The 20373-nt window shown below is 33.8% G+C and overlaps 1 protein-coding gene across 1 annotated transcript in view; it reads left to right on the top strand.

Moving 5' to 3' along the window:
* The window catches only part of LOC111154359 (contactin 5), a 560291-nt gene that overhangs the window by 491226 nt on the left and 48692 nt on the right, over positions 1–20373 (top strand). Inside the window, exons 17-19 of the mRNA XM_022513913.1 lie at positions 4966–5036; positions 7096–7330; positions 15228–15337. Coding sequence (XP_022369621.1) covers positions 4966–5036; positions 7096–7330; positions 15228–15337 — 416 coding nt within the window. The remainder of the gene's footprint in view (positions 1–4965; positions 5037–7095; positions 7331–15227; positions 15338–20373) is intronic.

Raw genomic sequence — 20373 nt, 5'->3', positions numbered from 1 at the left:
CATAGAAATAAAGCTAAGAGAATATAAGTTGAGGTAAACACCATTTATTGCATATATAAACTTCCTGTACTTTTGACTATTGCCATTTTTTAGAAAATTCACAAATCAGAGAAATCTTTTATTTTCTAAAATAACCTCTTTTGTAAATCAAAACTGGTATATTGCCTAGGTTTCCAAATTTAAACAAGCTGAGCCAAAACTGAAAGTGTAATTACCATGGTACTATCAAAGCAATATTATCCATATTTTCAAGTAGATAATCTCTTTCAAGATTACATATGTTGAACTTTAACTAATGTTTATCATAGAAAATAAACCTAATGTTTATCATAGAAGACTTTACCATTTTCTCTTTTTGAAATCTAAGTAGATGATAGCATTAGGTAATATTTATAAATTATAGTTCCAGGCATTGTAATAAATAATTTTGAAAAATAACTTTAAAAAGTAGGCTATTATCTTTGTGAAGGACAACAAAGTAAAGAAATATTTTCAACTAACCAGTTTAGCTGGAATGGTAGGACTGAAACCCAAGCCCAGACCTTACTCACTCCCACAAAAACACATTTCAATTTGTGCATATCACCTTATCTATCCTACTAATAGGAGTAACAGCATTATATGAACTCTAGAAAATGCCACTGCTACTTTTTGTTTTGTATATTCTTTAAACTTAACTAACTGTATAAAATGAACTTAAATAATAATCAGTTAACTGAAATGTTTGTGTGCTACAATTTTCAATTCAGGTAGGAATTGTTTAATTTCCCTCTTGACTCCCACCATTATTGTATAAACAAACTCCCTTTCTTCTTCCTACACTTTTGCAACTTTCTTTTCAAACAGTTGCTGGATTATCATTAAACTCTTAAAATACATGTGCTCTCTTAGGTCTCTAAGAAAGCTGTATTATTAAATAAGCTGCATAAACATCTACAGTATTAGATAACAGAAGTTTTTCAGGAAAAAATTTTGTAAATAATTTCATCCTGTCTTTTTTTAGTTTAATGCAAATTAAGGCATGTAGTTAGCATGATTGACTTTGTTCAAACTATTATATTTTGAGTCCTTTGAGATTCAGGCTTAAAGTCATGCATGCTTAAACTAAGTTACTATAGCTTGATCACTCTGAGTATTTATAGTATTTCCAATGCATAAGGTGGAAAGAGACAATAGTCTACATTTCAACATGCCAAATAAGGCCCCAAATAGCAAGGCATTTACAGCTTGTGAAAAAAGTGTTAATAATATTATCCATTTATGGAACAGCATTGCTCAGAAAGAAACTCAGAAGAGTCTGACTTTAATCCACTAATCATGCATGTAAACTTGATTCTCTGAGCTAATAAGCTGATGACATTTATCAGTAGCCAACCAAAGGAAAAAAAGTATCTAGCTGTTTAATTCTAAATCAGGTTTTCATTAATTATATTGAAAATATATTTAGTTTTTCAATAAATATGTATTTCTCTGAACTCAATAAAAGCATTTATCAGATGTTTGATTATATTAATTTCATGGTTCTAACAAGAATTATAGAACTTTTATACCACGAATGCACTCAAAGATTAAGTCAAATCCCTACATACCATGAATGTTGTTTTATAAATAAAAGGATATAATTAAAATCAGTCGACTCTGAAATTGTGACTGCAGCAATAACTTGAAAAAGAAATGAATGAATATAGGTTCCATTGATCATCTGCATGAAATTGGGAAATTTAAGACAATTAGGAGTACCTAATGCAAACATTATGATCCTGATAACAAAACACAATGTCTGGTGCCTAGTTATTAAAGTCTTAATATTTCTTTTTTTTTTTTTTGCTTTATTTTCTAACACTTTATCAGTTTAAGGATATACAACATGTATATATTGTGACACGATTCCATAGTAAGTTTATTTAACATCTATCACCTCACATCATTATATTTTTTCCCTTGTGATAAGAAGTTTTAAGATCTATTCTTTCAGCCACTTTCAAATATATAATGCAGTATTGTCAACTATATACTACATACCCAGACCTTATTTATCTTGTAACTGGTAGTTTGTGCCTTTTGACCATCTTCACCCATTTCCTCTACCCTCCATCCACCACCTCTGGCAACCATAAATCTATTCTGTTTCTAGTGGTTCCATTTTTTTAGATCCTACATGTAAGTGAGATAATATAGTATTTGTCTTTCTTTGTCTGGCTTATTTCACTTAACAGAATGTCTTTATTTATGGCTAAATATTACATTAAATTGATCTGAGCTATCTTCCTTGAAAAGAATTTAGCAGCAATAGGAAAACTTCAAAGACTACTTTCAAATAATAAAATAAATTTTCTAATCTGGGTCATTAATGGATACTTCAATAATGAAATTACCCACAGGAAAGCAAATCACATTGTAGAAAGTGTAATTTTGCTTTCTTTCTCCTCTAAGTAGAAATTTTCACCAAATTTTTTACTAGTGTCTTTTCATTTTTTTATTTAAAAAAGTTAAAATTTTTGAAAAATCTAAATATGTTTTCTAAAAAATAAAAGCATTAACGGACTGTGGAACAATATTACCAAAGCTTCAGAAGAAGATCAACTTTAAATAGTCATTTATTTGTATTTTATTCTACTCATATCTTTTAAACGACCTTCAAGAAATATTCAACTAGAGAGAATACAGCCTACTCTCCAACTCTTAAGTTAAAGGTTCCATACATCCTCTTTTGGGGTGATGTTTGATAGCTGAATAAAAGAGAAAGTAATCATCAGTGCCTAGTCTCTCCACAACATCCATGATCATAGGGAAAATATCCTCAAAGAAGAAGATTCAAAATCCTAAGTTTAGGGACTAAACAGTGATTTCAATGTAATAGATGAAGTAGGTGGCTCTAGTACATACTATGTATAATATTATTTAACTGTCAGTTGTCAGAGATGAACATGAAGTGTGCATGCATGGGTGTTCCTTTTTTTTTTTTCTACAAACAAATGGTACTATGATAAGCCATAGTCATATCATATCAACAAATTAACATGCTTATCTATTTGACCATTCTTTAATGATAACAACATTCAGGTCTCAGAGATCACCCACTGCACCCACTGAGGGGATATTTGGATCCTTAGATCCCTGTTCTTTTATGCATACAGTTAAACCAGCTCCACTCCTCTGTGCCTTACCTATAGCATGGACCAGAAAATAAATTTAGAACTTGAATTATATAACAGTGGTTTGGGGACATGGTGTCAACAAACTGATATGTCATATGGTGTTATATTCAGCAATAACTATGGCTAATAAAAAAACAAGTTAATAAGTGATTTACTTGCTCTTTATATAAATTAGGTCATATTCACTGCTATTCTAATAGTATCATTTTTTTTCTCAGTTGAATTTCTTGTGATTTCTTGAAATGACAGATTAAGGGGTATCCAATTCCATTTAATTCTGAGAAAATTCCTGAGAGTGAACTCCGCATGTAAATAATCATATATATACACATATATATGCATACATATACATATATATAATCTCCTTCTACATGTGCATGAGTGAACTCCACATATAAATAATTTTTATATGTGTAATATATATGTATATATACATATATATATGTATATACATATATACATATGTGTGTATATATATATATCCTTCTACATGTGCATGAGCAAGACAAGAACTCATGTCCATGAAGAAAAATGCACAAAGACACTGAAATTTGGAGCCTGGTGAATAAAGGTTTTTATTTCAGTGGAGCCAATTACATATATATTCACAGACTTTTCTCTCCCACCTCCTTCTTGCCAAGAGCATTTTTTTTTCCCTTTCTCGTGGAATATAAATTCCACATTAGTTTTTCTGGTACATAAAATGCTGTATATGCTTTGAATATCTACCAGTAATTAATAGCCTTTCATCCAAGTAGGTAATATATAGGAGTGAATTTATTGCTTGTGAGTATATAAATATCACTTAAAAACTATATGCAAGGACATAAAGGCAACGCTGAAGTGTAAAATTGTTAATGCAGACTCATAGCCTGGAAAATGATTTATTTTAATGGTCTTCTTCATTTAACAGTTCTTCATTTGAAAATGTTCCCTTTCAACTGCAGATTTTGTGTTTTGGTGCAATGAAGGAGAAATTTATTCCTTTGAGACATTTATTCTTTTAATAGTTACTCATTTGAAAAGTTTCACCGGGTGCTTATATATTTTGTAGGTTGCAAAGGGATCCATTCTTTTTTTTTTTTTAATATTTTATTTAGTTATTTGAGAGACAGAGATCACAAGTAGGCAGAGAGGCAGGCAGAGAGAGAGGAGGAAGCAGCTCCCCGCTGAGCAGAGAGCCCGATGCGGGCCTCGATCCTAAGACCCTGGGATCATGACCTGAGCTGAAGGCAGAGGCTTTAACCCACTAATCCACCCAGGTGCCCCAAAAGATCCATTCTTGATAGTTTTTTTTTTAATGTTTATTTATTTAAATAGGTTCTCACTCTGTGGAACTGTTGTTGTTTCTTTAAACCGGAACTTTCTGGGGGTTCTGGTAAAGCTGTAGTAAGTCAACCCATAGACTTTCTCAGAGTTCTGCAAGCCCTGAGGCCATGGAAGAGTCACATCATCAGAAAGGAGAAAATTTGTAAAATGAAATTGAACCATTAGTAGATGTCCTTAACTTTAGTGTTATTGGGATTTCAACTTTACTACCACAGAGCATTTACAAGGCGACTGGCTTGGTAATATATTATGTGGCCATGAAAAATATGTATCAAACTCTCCCATACAGATTTGAAAACAGGGTATCTGTCACAAACATTTTGTTTTAATTAATACTGAATATGGCCACTGTAACTTCAATTTTGATTGATTGTTTTGGGATTTTTAAGACCAAGTAGGGTCATAATGTGTTCTTACATATTCTTTTAAATTAAATATCTATTTATTGTCCTCACTTTAGCCCATTTTTCATTTACAGTTCCAAAGACAGCACCCACCAACGTAAGTGGAAGAAGTGGAAGAAGGCATGAGTTAGTCATAGCCTGGGAGGTAAGAAAGCCTGTAGTCAGTTGTCAGACTTGTTGATTCCTTAGAAAATAAGGCTACATATATAGGATCTGTACTTGGTACAGATAGATTGAGTAATTTCTCTTTAAATGAGGTTAAGAAACACTTTGACCATATATTACTCAGATGAGTATTATCAACATGAACCTGTCTCATTTCATACCCAGTCCCAGTTGACTTTTTTCAAGTCTAAAGTATGTCTTCCTGTCATATAGGCTATCTCAGAATAAAGTTTGAATAGTTAAAACACATCCTCTCCCCACTACTTCAACTGTTTGGCTTAGTTTGACATTTAATTATTTCACAATTAAATAGCACCCTTATTAAAACCAGTGGGGAGGAAAGAAATGACCACCACTGTACTTGTGACACAGTGCCTAGGTTATCTCATTTAACCCATAAAACAACCCTTTTAATATGGATGATACTTTTTCCTCATTTTAAAAATTATGAAACTGAAGCACAGTTTAAGTACTCTTCCTAATCAGCAGTAGAATTGGGACTTTGTGTTCTCTTGTCTCACTCACCATGTGTTCTCTGAAGTTTCTTCTATAAAGGAGGCAAGGGAGAAGGGTGTGAGAGAAACATTCATTTTCCCATGAAGCCACTTTCCTTTTACTGATGTTAGATTACCTTTTTATCAAACATAACTATGTAGCTCACAGAACTGTGCCCTAGAATATGAAAATGCAAAGGAGATGCAACGTCTACTGGAGCAAAGTGAACAAATCCCTTATGATCTCTAAAACAATGATCAAATGGGAAAAATGTTTCCCAGTAAGAAATCTTCCATGGGCATATCTTGGGCTATTCTGTCCATCCCTCTCTTGTTCAATAAAAATTTATTTTTAATTTTTTTTTTTTACTTCTTCAGAGGAATTAACTTCTCAATACCTGAACTTCACTGAAGTCAATCTCTCTAAATAGAACTTCCTTCTCTTTCAGCTTCATGTCTTAGCCCCAGCTGCTAAAATAAGAATACCATAGGCTGGGGGTGACTTACGAATGACAGAAAAATATTTCTTACTGTTCAGAGCCTGGAAATTTAAGATCAAGTCACCAGCAGATTCCAGTCTGGTGATAGCCTGCTCTCTGCCTAACAGAGGGCCAATTTCTCACTGGCAGAGGGGCAAGAGAGGCACTACTCCCATTCATAAGGGCTCTGCCCTCATAATCTAATAACCTACCAAAATCTTCACCTCTTAATACCATCACATTGGGGGTTAAGATTTCATTATATGAATTTTAGGGGGCCAAAAACATTTAGTCTATAGAACTTTGATATAATAGGCTTTGTCTCTCTTTCTCTACTCAATATAGTTTTTCCTCAAATCAAAATTCAAAAGAAGAAAAAACCATGTTTCAACAAATATATATTTGGTATCTATGTGTCAAGCATTATGCTAGGCAGTGGCTGGTGACTGCTCCTTTAACTAACTAGCTAATCATAATTACTCCTTTCTATGGTGTATAGTTTATGCCTGTTTAACAAATTTAAATATAAGCATATAGTATAACAATTACTTGAACAAATATTCTTTTCTGATTTTTTTCACATTAATAAAGCACAAAAGCAAATGAAAAAGAAAATACTATAAAGAAGGTCTTACATTAATACTTCTTGTTTTTCTGCACAAAGGACTCTGCAGAGCATTTCCAGCAACAGATTTTTCTGACCACCAAACTATATGACAGTTTTCCCCAACATGCTAAATTCTAGTGTGGAATGTTCATTGCATATACATGACTACCTGGTTTAAATTTGTTTCACTCCAAGAGTTTTCAGGACCCTTGATACTCTTCTTAAATACCAACAGATATTATTTAAGTTTTTATATTTTGTTTTTAACTCCTTTTAAGCTTCCAAAGACTACTAAGTGATTGTTCTATACTAAGTGATTGTCTTCCAGTGTGGCATTACAGATTTGAAAGTCTCCATTTCTCTGGTTATCCATTATTTAAAAAAAATAATAAATTTTGGGAGAAGTGGCTGTTTTAATCAGTTCATTTGCTGATCATTAATTGTATTTTTCTTCTTTAGCCAGTATCTGAAGAGTTTCAGAATGGGGAAGGCTTTGGCTATATTGTGGCTTTCAGGCCCAATGGAACACGTGGCTGGAAGGAAAAAATGGTGACATCCTCTGAAGCTTCAAAATTCATTTATCGAGATGAAAGTGTTCCTCCTCTTACTCCCTTCGAAGTGAAGGTTGGTGTTTATAACAATAAAGGAGATGGACCTTTCAGTCAGATTGTGGTTATCTGCTCAGCTGAAGGAGGTCAGTTTCTTTATCCCTATTATTTACATTCCAGGTTTTATTATGGATGTTATGTGGATGTTATATGGATGAAACATTGTTGCACACATGAGCTACATGGCAGGGGTTGGGGGGTGGGAAAAAGGTCATTTGAATATTGAAGCATAAAAATAGTGTCTGATTTATGTAAGGTGCAGTTTTTCAATACAAATTGCCCTGAGTTTTTTTTTTTTTAATATAGAGCCAAATTCTGAAGCAGAAGTAGAAAATTTATCCTAGTGTGATAATGACCAGAAAAAGTGAAGAATCAAGTAATAACAAGGAATCATAGGTGTTCCAGTGAGATACCCATGCACTTAGCATCTTAAGTATCTGATGTGTTTCCAGATACAGCAGAGGTACCATATTACTTATATTTGTTTAATTTAACTCTTACAACCAAACAGGAAGTAGGAATCTCAAACCCTAATATACTTTTCAGGAAGCTGAGGCTCAGAGAAATAAAGAAACATACTCAAATTCACACCAGTAAGTGAGAGAGTTGTAATAACTATAGTAAGTGACACCGATGGGATTTGAACCTGCATCTGTATGGCTCCAAAGCTCATGCTTTTAACTACTACTCTAAACTCTCTCATCAGGAATGTATATAATAATAATATTTTGGTATTTTACTATAATATATATAATAATATTTTGCACTATTTGTTACTGAAAAAATCTATTTTGAAGTACAGATTTTATTCAGGAAATCCATCTTGTTGCTTTAAAATTTCTTCAACTTAATTATCAAGCACATAACTCCAAAGGTCACTGAAGGTAAACTGGAAAGGTTTGTGAGCAAGCTTTGTAGAGTAACACCAGTGCTAACTTTAAGAAATCAAGATTTGTATGTTCCTTGTCAACCTTTGCTTTGAAATTAAATTATAGCAATCACCATGGGTTGTTTATACTGTGTTTACTTAAACTTGAAATAGCTTGCCTTTGGAGATTACTCTTTCAACCTAGATAGGAAATATGCATATTTTTTTAAGGCCCTGAGGTTGTTGCTATAACATATTTCATAGTAACACTTCATTTATTTTGGTAGACTGACGTATGAATGATACCAGGCAAATTAAATCTAGATAGTCTGCTTTTTTCCAAGTATTAAAAAAGTGTATTTATTTATTTGAGAGAGAGAAAGGGAGAGAACGAGAGAGCATGAGCAGGAGGAGGGGGAGAGGGAGAGGAAGAAGCAGACCTGGATCTGAGATCATGACCCAAGCCAAAAGGAGATGCTTAACTGACTGAGCCACCCAGGTGTCCCTGCTTTTGTTCTAACAACAAAATTGAAACACGTATTAGGCATTTGCTCACTAGTTAAATTTACTAATTTGGAACTTTTTGTGTAAATATGAGTAAAGTTTTAACATCATTAAACCATGCCAACTAGGAATGGTAGGACAATGGAAAGAAAGAGCATTTGCCTGAGATGGACAAAGTTTCAATCTGCTCTCTAACTAAAATCTTGTAGTTTATCCACCTCTCTGGACCTTTTTCTTCTTCCACTTTAAAAATGAAAGTCCTGAACTAGAATATCTCTAAAAGCCATTACAAATCTGAATCTCAAAGTTTGTCAATTTATTCTATATTTTTAAATACTCTAATTTTTAATTTTCCTAGATAGGAAAATTGCTTTACTTTAAAAGAAGTGAACATTTTTAATATTAAACCATTTTTTAAGAGTCAAGGACTGTAATGAACTTATAAGATATACTATATAGTGTACTCATGCCAGTGCAAGTTCCACTTCTCTATGTCGGAGGACATTCATACAGATTCAGAGTGTGCCTTTGTCATCATACCCTTGCCCAAAGCCCAACTGATCTGATTGAGGCCATAGTTCTCCATAAGACAAATTCTGCACCTTTGTTCTTCCACTAACCTAGTCCACTTGCTTAGCACCTCAAAAGCCTACCATATTTTTTGATAAAGTAAAGAACAAAAGGATTGGGGCTGGCATTCTATCTCTGTTTACAGGTATAATTCTTCTTCATAGAAAGATGACTTAGCTACATGCTTGGAGTACCATGGAAAAGCCACCTTTTCACCAGCCAGCACCAAGGCAGGAAGAAAACGTGTGCCACCAGAATTCATGTTGTTTGAAAGGAAGCAAGGTCTTCAAGACAAACCTTGCAATACTATTTCTCAACCTATTTCTCAGTGGTACATCAATGATGGATGACACTCACATCCAGAGCATACTTCTATAAGTGCTTATGTGCATGCCTCACACCTTCCATTCCTTTCTTTTCCTCTCAAGAAAGACAATTGCAAATAGCATGGAGGACAAGGGGAGATGGAGAGGAGAAGGGAGTTGAGGGAAACTGGAAGGGGAGGTGAACCATGAGAGACTATGGAATCTGAAAAACAATCTGAGGGTTTTGAAGGGGCAGGGGTTGGGAGGTTGGGGGAACCAGGGGGTGGGTATTGGAGAGGACAAGGATTGCATGGAGCACTGGGTGCAGTGCAAAAACAATGAATACTGTTACACTGAAAAGAAATTAAAAAATTTAAAAAAAAGAAAGGCAATTGGAATGAGAGTGAGAATTACATTATTATAGTAAAATTATGAATGTGATCTTTAGTGAAAGAACTCGTCATTTATAATACTGATTCCTGATAAATCACTTGAGAAATGACCTTGACTCTTGTGAATCCAAAGTAGACTACTACCACAGAATACTGTCAGAAAAGCTCCAAAGAGTTCTTCTGTTAATGCTCTTGCACCTTGGAAACCTTTCAAGATTTCAGCAACAGAAGTAACCCTAAATGACTCTAGATAATCCTGGAAGGAGAGACATTTGCCTACCAAGATTTCCATACACCTTGCACATGTATCAGTCATTTACACCCTTTAAACCAAGCAAGAATTATGTGCATTCTAATCTTGATTTGAGTTTAAATCCCTAGGATATGCTGTAATCCTATACAATACCCTCATTCTGGAAACAATTCCAATTTTTTTTAAATGAGAGCAAAGTTGCAACATAGTAATTTATAATGCATGGTAGATTTTTTTTAGCTTTCACTTCTATATATCTAGAAATAGTTTTTAGTCAAACTTATATCCATTTTCCACTTAGTTCTTATTACTAGAGTTTTGAAAGCAAAAGAACCTGAGCATTCAATTATATCTAATAGAATAATAGAGGGAGATTTGGTATAGATAAATTATAGTTTGAAAGATTTATTTATTTGTGATAAGACTTAGCTTTCTCTAGTTTATTTGGCTTTTGCCTTGTATGTGAAAAGTATACTGCTTTACTTTTTGTTAAAACCAAGAATCCTCTCCTCATTTGCAGAAAATGATATGCAATTATCTCCTTGCAAATGGAGCTACCACAGCCCAAATTAAAACCCAGCATTCATGAGGTGTTATTCTCCAGATCAATTCCTACTCAGTGGGATTTATGTGAACTTGAAAATTAATAAATTGGCATATTAGTTGTAAAATACAAGGAATAATTTCTTGTCTTTGCCAGATGATCCATTTGGATTAGTGCCTGTAAAAGTTCAACTACAGCAGTCTTCGCTGAATTTTTAAATAATGAAACCATAACCCTTTCTCCCAGGGAGTTTATTAAACCCTCCTTTGATTAATGCTGTTACCCACCCCTCCTGGGAAGTCAGATGTATAATCAATATTGCAAGCACATCCCCCATCTTACTTGAAGAACTCCAGCTGCTAAGTCACTTCATACAAATGTTATCATCTAAATTCATGAACATGGTAATGCTGTTCAAAATTTTTAATCTGACAGAAACTGAAATCTATCAATCAGCTTGTCCACTTTACATCCCAAGACTGGAGTGAAGGAGTTAGCCATGGCCTAATCAATATCATCATAAGTAAAAGAAAAACAAAATCTTTTTTAAGTCTTTGAGTCTATTACACATACCACTAGTACAGTCTCTGAAATAAGTCCCTGAATTTTCCTCAGATTACCTGAGTATAATGAAGTGAGTGGCAGGAAACATGTTGTTATTTACAGATCAGGAGAGTTTCAGAAATGCCTGAATATAACAGGATCTATGAGAAGCAGTGCAATTGTCGTTCAGCTTTATCAAAAATTCCATGAAACAGGAATAAAAGGAACTGATAGTAAGCCTGCAGTAAAGTTAAATAAGAGACGACAGGGTTTAGGGTGGCTTCTGACAAGACTTAGAGTAGAGAGCCCAAGTAGGGACCCCAACAACAATACTCTTCTAGAGAAATTTGGTGTGGTACAGCAAGGAGAGCAGAAAGCAGTAACACAAGGAAAAACATCATGTGTGTGAACACAGATAAATGCACAGAAGTGGAACAGCATGGCATTTACAACTAATTGCCATGTTGAAATCCTCTCTCCACCCTCTAGTAGCTGTGTGAACTTGGGCAAGCCTCTTGACTCTGCCTCTCAATTTCTTTATTGGCAAAAATAGTGTTAGTGATAGCAGGGTTCTTGGAAGGATTAATGAATTCATGTAAAGAATTTTGAAAAACGCTAGGCACATAACAAATCCTCAATAAATGGCAATTATTATTACCTTTGGCTGTTCCCCTCATCTATTTTTTGTTGTTGTTTGTTTTTAATTGTATTCCATTTATACCTCTGTCAGTTATTTAGAAGTAATTGAGAAACAAGAAAACGAACTATATGTTCCCTCTGAAATCTCTTGACTACCTCAAAGCTGACTAAGAAATATAGAATGAGCCAGCTGCTGCCTTGTACCAATATAAAAACAACAGAGGAAAGAGTACTTGAGACCTGAGCTCTAGTTGGGGTTCTTTTCAGAGCCAGAAGCAGAGTTTGGGAAAATCAACCTGTGTACATGTCACATTTTCATTTGCAAAATGAGGATGTGGATCTAAAACATAGGTCCATAACTCAAAATGCTATAAGTTCTGGTAAGAGATATAAATAAGTGAAGTAGTCCCAGCGTGAGATAATAGGTAGTGGTAGGGACTCTGGCAAACTGAAAAGACTATGCCCTGACTAATGAGATGAACTGCTAATTCTCATCTACTGACATCCACAAATTCAGACTTGGTATCACCAATTTTTTTTTTCCCTAAAGAAGCCAGAAATTCTTTTATATGAAATGTTGAAATAAATTAATGTATTATTGGGCCATACAAAGCATGACTAAAGACCCACTGGCCATGCATTTACGACCTTTGATTCAAGTGACTTACTAAATTCTTTCTAGTTTTAGTTTTAAAACTAAAACTTAAAACTTTAGTTTTAAAACTAGTTTAGTTTCTAGTTTTCTAGTTTTCTTTCTTACCTTCCATTATTCAGTTACAATGGAATACTCAAACAGAACAGCTAATTCCAATCCAAACTACACATTCCGTGATCTAGTCAGTTACTCTTGCTTACAGAAAAACCTTTCAATCATTGGCTATAACAATATATACTGAACCTTCTGGAAGTAAACTGATGGATATCACTTTTTTTTTTAATGCCAAAATTTCTCATTTCGATCAGCATGGGTTTATTTCTGATACTCTTTACATTCAGAAGGTGAAACACGTAAAAAAATAAATGACTCTTAAGTTCTTGTTTGATTCATCTGCCTTCATTCAATGAGATGCAATTATAATATTAACCCCCAAGAATGTATCTGTGACATGTCTGCTTGGGTCTGATCCTGATTTAAAATCCTCAGAGCTTTTAAACAGAAATTCAGGGTGCTTGTTTAGGAAATAGGTTTCTGAATATTTTTTTCTTTTCCCTTAAACTTTTTTTTTTTAATTTTTTAAAACTTTCTTATTTCTATTTGAGAACTACTTAAGGTTGTGCAGTGCTACAGAAGGCTGAGAGAGAAATTATTCCTTTCTCTAAGGATAAAGAGGGATAGAAAGACTTCTACCTAACCACCGTTTTGTATTCCTGAAATTATTTATCTCCCTGCAATCTTCTTTGACAACGATGTAATTGCTTCAATAATAAAAAAGCTGAAAGAAGGCATGTGGCACACAAACCTCTGTAATGCATTCATTTAAAAGATAAGCAAAATTGCTTGTGAATAACAAATGATACCTCAAGTGTGGCTGTCTTTGAAATAAATCATACCTTAAATCCTGGAGATCAGGTTGTACACACCTTAAGAACATCCCCATTCCCTTTCATTTGTTTGCAAAAATCAAGAATTTTAACTCCTACTAAGTCCTGCATGGGCTCTGCCAATGAAAATAAAAATTATTGCAAGTCTGGTAATCAGAATTCTAGAGTGAAATAAAAGTTTCCCCAGGTTTTTTTTTTTCTTTTTTAATCATGTAGATGCCAGATACTAGGAAGTTGGAAAATGGAGTGAGGGAAACCAGTGAACAAAGAAAATAATAAAAGATATTCAAAAGGTGACAGAACGAGAAATTACAATTTGTACCATAGCTGGAATAATGTCAGTTCCTATGTAAAGATTAATGTGAATTTACTAAAGCATTTTGAATTAACACAATTATAGCATGTGATTTAGTGAGTTTTATCAAAAGATAATCATTACTCAGTACAAACACGTACCTTTGGAAAAGTCTTTCCTGGTTTTCTTCTACAGTAACAAGGATAGATGTTTTTCATTGATAATTTTCACTTAATAATATATAAAGTTTCTCTAGGTAGATGGGTGACTACCTTTCATTAGAAAAAGGAAGCTCTCAGAAAATGTTAATAATTCCTTTACTATCTCTAATAATGATTTTTAAATATTTTATTTACAACTCAGCTTTGATGTATAGCTCCCTGAATCTAAACAAACAAACAAAACATTTTCAATAGTTTAATCTGAAGTCTTACCAGTGATACGGGGTTAGTATTAAAGTCTCTACAATTTTTATGCGGTAGGAGTTTTTTAAATTGACTTTGTACAGAACTGTTTGAACTGAAGTATGGCCTTTATTTTGCCATTTCATTTAACTAGTGTTTGTGACATAGTATTTATGATTAAGCAACGTCAAAGCTGAAAATATTTTGTTCCTCACATACAGTGCAACCTCAAATAAAGTGCACCTCTTGATGGATGCCAGTCAGATATGGTGTATTTGGAAAAAATAGTGAGAAAAGTCATCAAGTGCAGGAACAAATGAAAATGTACTTTTTGAGCAGTAGGATTGAGACCTCCAGGGATTTTTCTTTTCAGTGTATAACTGTCTTAAAAGTCAATGCATGCCTTTTAAAAATCATGATTCCTATCATATTCCTTATACAATCATGGAAATGTAGTTTTGTGGTTGGAACAATAACAACAATAAAAAAAAAACTAATGAAATGTTTACTCTATTTGTGCCTGCAAGGTAAAAAATAAAACAAAATAACAATAAATGGTATTTTATGAATTAATATTTTAAGGGCCAAGCATTGTGCTAAATATTTTATATCAATTATTCCAGCAAAAACAAAACTTAAAAGCCTCTGAGATAAGTACTCTTATTATGCCCATATTACAGATGAGGGAACTGGAGCATAGAAAAAGTCAAAACAACTTGCCTAAATGCAAATAAATAAAATTTTTTGAAGGTGAAAAACAACAGCAGCAAAATAGCCAAGCTTGATTCTCTAGTCCATGCTTTTGATCGTTATGTTAGACTGGCAGACAATTTAAGTCAGACAATTTAACATCTCCAAAAATGTCCTGGTTAATACAAGGATAAAGATCTTTGCTTGTCTTGCTAATTTTGTCATTTGTCATTGGTAAAATATTGATGAGACTTGACCCAAGTATAGAAATCCAAAAAGATCATCTTTTTATGTTGTTATGTTTTTCATAACTACCATAGCACCTCATTTCAAAAATAAGGTAGAAGGTGGTAACACCTGACAGATTCAGGTGCAATGTTTTCATAGACAACTTGTTACCATCACAGTTATTATTTCCATTTTCCTTTGTACAGAACCCAGTGCTGCTCCCACAGATGTCAAGGCTACAAGTATGTCTGTGTCAGAGATTCTTGTTGCATGGAAACATATTAAAGAGAGTCTAGGAAGACCACAAGGATTTGAGGTATGAATAGAATTATTGAAAATAAGCCTTGTTATTTTTGCTGCTACTGCATTCTCCTAAAGAAATGGTTTGATGACACTTCAACAGAATTATATTCTTTTGAAATTTTTGTCCTGTGGCAAAGAAAGTGAGAAATACACTATTTTACTGACATGTTGTTCATTAGCTGGCTTATTTTTTAGTACAGTAGTTTCCATAGTACCATATAAAAATTTTTTTAAGGTGAAAATAAACCTTTAGATAAAAATTAGGAGTTACTAGTGGATATTTACTGATATCCAATTTACAGGTGATTAAAAATGTTTTTGAACAAAAAAGTTTTTTTGTGTATTTCCCCCTAATAATTTAATGTATAAAACAAGTTTTCCTATTATACAGTCTTGGCAGATCTTAACTCTTATACTGAATTCTCAAAATTTGCTTGGACTTGGTGATGTATACTTATTTATTCAAATTACTTTTTGTCCTTTAAATTTTGCTGTTTTTAAACACAGTTATGCCAGCCTTATATTGGTGAAAATTTCATAACATTTCAATGACTTCAATGAAACTCCACATGAACTAAAAGATCATATGTAATCTATGAACTTGAATAGTCCACAAATTCAAGATCCTTATTTTTTGTGTTGGCCAGTAAGTGATAGGATTTAGGGGTATAATTTCTAAAAGACAAAAAATAATTACCATCCAACACAAGAACTTAGTTCCCTTCAACTTAAATACTGATCAAGTATAGGACTTGTACACCAACATGGTTTCAGACTGAAAATACATTTTTTAAATTCTATTTGAGGTTTCAAATAAGCCTGAGAAATATTTGATTAATATACTACTAGCATTAGATAATGTTTTCTATGATCAAGAATTCACACAATCTTTCTTAAGAATTACAGTAAGGACCATTGCTAAGAAACCATTATCTATACAATATCATGGATTTGTTTCTATAATATTGCTTTGATTTATTATTTAGAGGTCAGGGTTATAATTCAGTATGTGTCTAACCATGATTGCATGTTTATTTGATTAATATCTCCTTGTCTCCCCATCTATGCTGCAGAACCATATCTATTCACCAATGAATCTTAACAACTGATAGTACTTGGCTCATGAGAGCTACAATAAATATTTGTTGAATGAATGAATATCTATGCTTCATAACACAAGTGTTGGCTGCTTATGGTTAACTGAAGGGTGCTGCTTTACCTGAAAAATTCCCTTCCCACAATCAGACAACACAAAGCCAATGATTGACTGAGTGGTCCATTGACTAAAAGAGAAAACAACCTTATGGTCCATTTTATGATGCAGAACCTTTGCTGTGTGCATCAGGACAAGGCTGAATTGAGACCACAATCCTGCTCAGCTCCCTCCCTTTCCTTCTTCTCTCCTCCCTTCTTTACAGGTTTACCTGCAAGCACTCTCAAAATAAATCACAGGCACTCAAATCTCTCTCTCAAGTTCTGCTTCTAGGGAGCTTAACTTAAAACAACTATGTAAGTGTAGACTAACCTAGAATTCTGAATCAAAATCTGGTGTGCAAACTTTTAGAAAGGCTACAAAGTGTATCCTGGTGAACAAAAGAGTGAGGGATCCAGGCTCCCACATCTCAGAGTGGTGCTTCTCTCACACAACCAGCCACACTCATTTTTTTTTTTTTCTGCATGACATTCACATTCCCACTGTGACTCACTTATAACTAAAGCGCTCTTGTAGGTCCTGCAAACATCACATAAGATTTATGGGACGCCTGGGTGGCTCAGTTGGTTAAGCGGCTGCCTTCGGCTCAGGTCATGATCCCAGCGTCTTGGGATCGAGTCCTGCATCGGGCTCCTTGCTCTGCAGGGATCCTGCTTCTCCCTCTGACACTCTGTCTGCCTATGCTCTCTCTCTCTATGACAAATAAATAAATAAAATCTTTAAAAAAAAAGATTTATATTTGTGCACAATTCTTCTTTTTCTAAATATAAGCCATTCATTCATTAAGTCAACAAGCATTCATTGAAGACTCACTAAGTACCTAACAGACACTAAACTAGATGCCAGGGATAAAACAATGAGCAAAATGAAGTCTCTGTCCTCATGAAGTTCATATTGAATTAGGGAAGGCATGTAATAAACAAATAATGTGTGATGTAATTTCAATTATGATAAATACTCTGTAGAAAAATAAAACTGAGTGAAATAAGTCAAGCAGAGAAAGTCAATTATCATACGGTTTCACTTATTTGTGGAGCATAACAAATAGCATGGAGGACAAGGGGAGATGGAGAGGAGAAGGGAGTTGAGGGAAATTGGAAGGGGAGGTGAACCATGACAGACTATGGACTCTGAAAAACAATCTGAGGGTTTTGAAGTGGCGGGGGGTGGGAGGTTGGGGGATCCAGGTAGTGGGTATTGGAGAGGGCACGGATTGCATGGAGCACTGGGTGTGGTGCAAAAATAATGAATACTGTTATGCTGAAAAAATAAAAAATTTTAAAAAAAAGAAAAGAAAAATAAAACTGAATAAGAAGGTAGAAACTGAAAGAGTGTACTATTTATAAAGGTTTGAAAAGTCACCTTCTGGGATTGTGACATTTGAATTAAAGCATGACTGAATAAGGGAGAGAGAGGCAAAGAGAACAGCAGACTCAGTTTGTAAAGTAACAGCATGAAGGAAGTGATTTGGGTGAGATAGCAGTGAACAGAAAGGGTGGTAGAAAAATGGTGGAAAGAGCACCAAGACAAGAACCAGATTATATGGGGTGTTGTGAACCACAGAAAGGAATCTGGATTTTATCCCAAATATGAGAAGGCATTAAAAGATCTTGAACAGGAAGAGTCCCGTCAATATCTGACTTATATTTTAAAAGACTTTCTTAATCTAGAGGGTAGAGAATAGACTCTAGACAAGAACTCAGGGAGAACAGAGAAAAGCAGTTGTTCCAAACTAAGTGACAATGAACTTGCTTTTTTAAAAATTTATTTATTTATTTTAGAGGGAGGGAGAAAGAGAGAGAACAAGTGAGTGGGGGTGGAGGGGAGAGAATCTCATATCTTGTATGGATGTATGATGGAATTTGAAAATGAATTCAGTGTGAACTAAGAAAAAGAAAGGAATCAAAGATAATTCCAGAGTTTTTACCCAAGAAATGGGATGAATAACATGTCATTCACGTAAATGAGAAACTCTGAAAAAGACTGGATGTTAGTGGAAAAAAGTCATGGGTTCTGTTTAGTTTTATGCAACTTCTTATTTTCAAAAATAGTTGTCAAGTAGGTCTTATGCTAAGAAAAAGGGTAAAGATGTAGATTTAGCTCCAAGGAATCATCAGTATACAAATGACTTTTATGTATATACTGGTTGAAATCACTGAATATTGATAAAGAAGATGTTTCAGAATTGAGCCTTATGATGCCTAAACATTTGGAATTCAAGAAAGAAAGGGAGTTTGGCCAAAGAAAATAAAAGGAGACACTGAAGAAATTCAGAAGCTAAGAGAAGAATTGCTCTACTGAGTAAAATTCTTCTGAGAAATTCAGAAAGATGAAGCCTGCGTCTGCAAAACAGATATGGCAATACAGAGATCCTAGTGACCCTGGTGAGAGTTTAGTGGAATGCTGTGATCAAGGCTTAACTAGAGATCAGAAGCAAAACCACTCAAGGGTAACACTCAAGGGTCAAAGCACAACATTTTCGCTAGATGTATACCATTTAAAATGGAAACATATCCAAAAAACTGGAATATCCTTAAAAATAGAATGCTAATAGGAATAAACCAAATTCTGGAATAATCATCACAACGACTGCATTTTTAAATTCAAATAAATTAACACAAATTTGAACAACTATTTTTATACTTAGAAACACAGAATCCATGGGCACAGTAACCTTTATACCATTTTATAGTGCTTTATAATTTGTTTTTTAAAATATGGCATCTTGTCAAATCAAAAAACCTACAATAGGTACACAAAAAAATAGAAAGAAATCTAAGCATAACACTAAAAAAAAAAACTCCTCAAAAAGCAAGAGAAGAAAGCAACAGAGAAGAACTGCAAAAACAAGGAGAAAACAATTAACAAAGTGCCAATAGCCACATACCCCTTAATAGTTACTTTAAATGTAAATGGACTAAATGCTCCACTCAAAAGAATTGAAACAAACAAACAAAAAAACAAGAACCTTCTATATGCTGCCTAAAAAGACACTCATTTCAGACCCAAAGACACATACAGATTGAAAGTGAAGGGCTAAGAAAATATATAGCATGCAGGTTGAAGCAAAAAGAAAAATGACATAGCAGTAGACTTTAAAGCAAGAAACAAAGAAGGACACTACCTAATGATAAAGGGAACAACCTAACAAGAGAATATAACAATTGTAAATATTTATGCACCCAACATAGAAGCACTTAAATACATAAAGCAACTATTAACAGACATAAAGGAAGAAAGTGGCAATAATACAATAAGAGTAGGGGACTTTAACACCCCATGTGTATCAGTGGATAGATCATCCAGAAAGTAAATCAACAAGAAAACAGCAGCTCCAAATGACACATTGGACCAGATGGATCTAACAAATATATTCAGTACATTCCAACCAAAAACAGCAGAAGTGCACATATTCAAGTATACATGGAACATTTTCTAGAATAGATCACATTTTAGGTTGCAAAATAAGTCTCAATAAATTAAAAAAGATTGAAATCATATCATGCATCTTTTCTGACCACAACATAAGAAATCATGAGAAAAAATCTGGAAAGAACACGGATAAATGGAAACTAAATAACATGCCACAAAACAATGGCTGGGTCAACCAAGAAAGCAAAGAGGAAATTCAAAATTGCACAGATACAAATGAAAATAAATACACAATAGTCCAAAATCTCTGAGATGAATTGAAAACTGTCCTAAGAGGGAAGATTATAGTAATCAGGCCTACCTCACGAAGCAAGAAAACTCTCAAACAACCTAACCTTATACATAAAGGAACAAAAAAAAGAGCAAAGCTCCAAGCCAGCAGAAGAAAGGAAATAATAAAAATT

This window comes from Enhydra lutris, unplaced genomic scaffold, assembly GCF_002288905.1.
Source record: "Enhydra lutris kenyoni isolate GAN:26980312 unplaced genomic scaffold, ASM228890v2 scaffoldscaffold37, whole genome shotgun sequence".
NCBI classification, from domain to species: Eukaryota; Metazoa; Chordata; class Mammalia; order Carnivora; family Mustelidae; genus Enhydra; species Enhydra lutris.
This window is presented reverse-complemented; position numbering and strand designations above follow the sequence as displayed.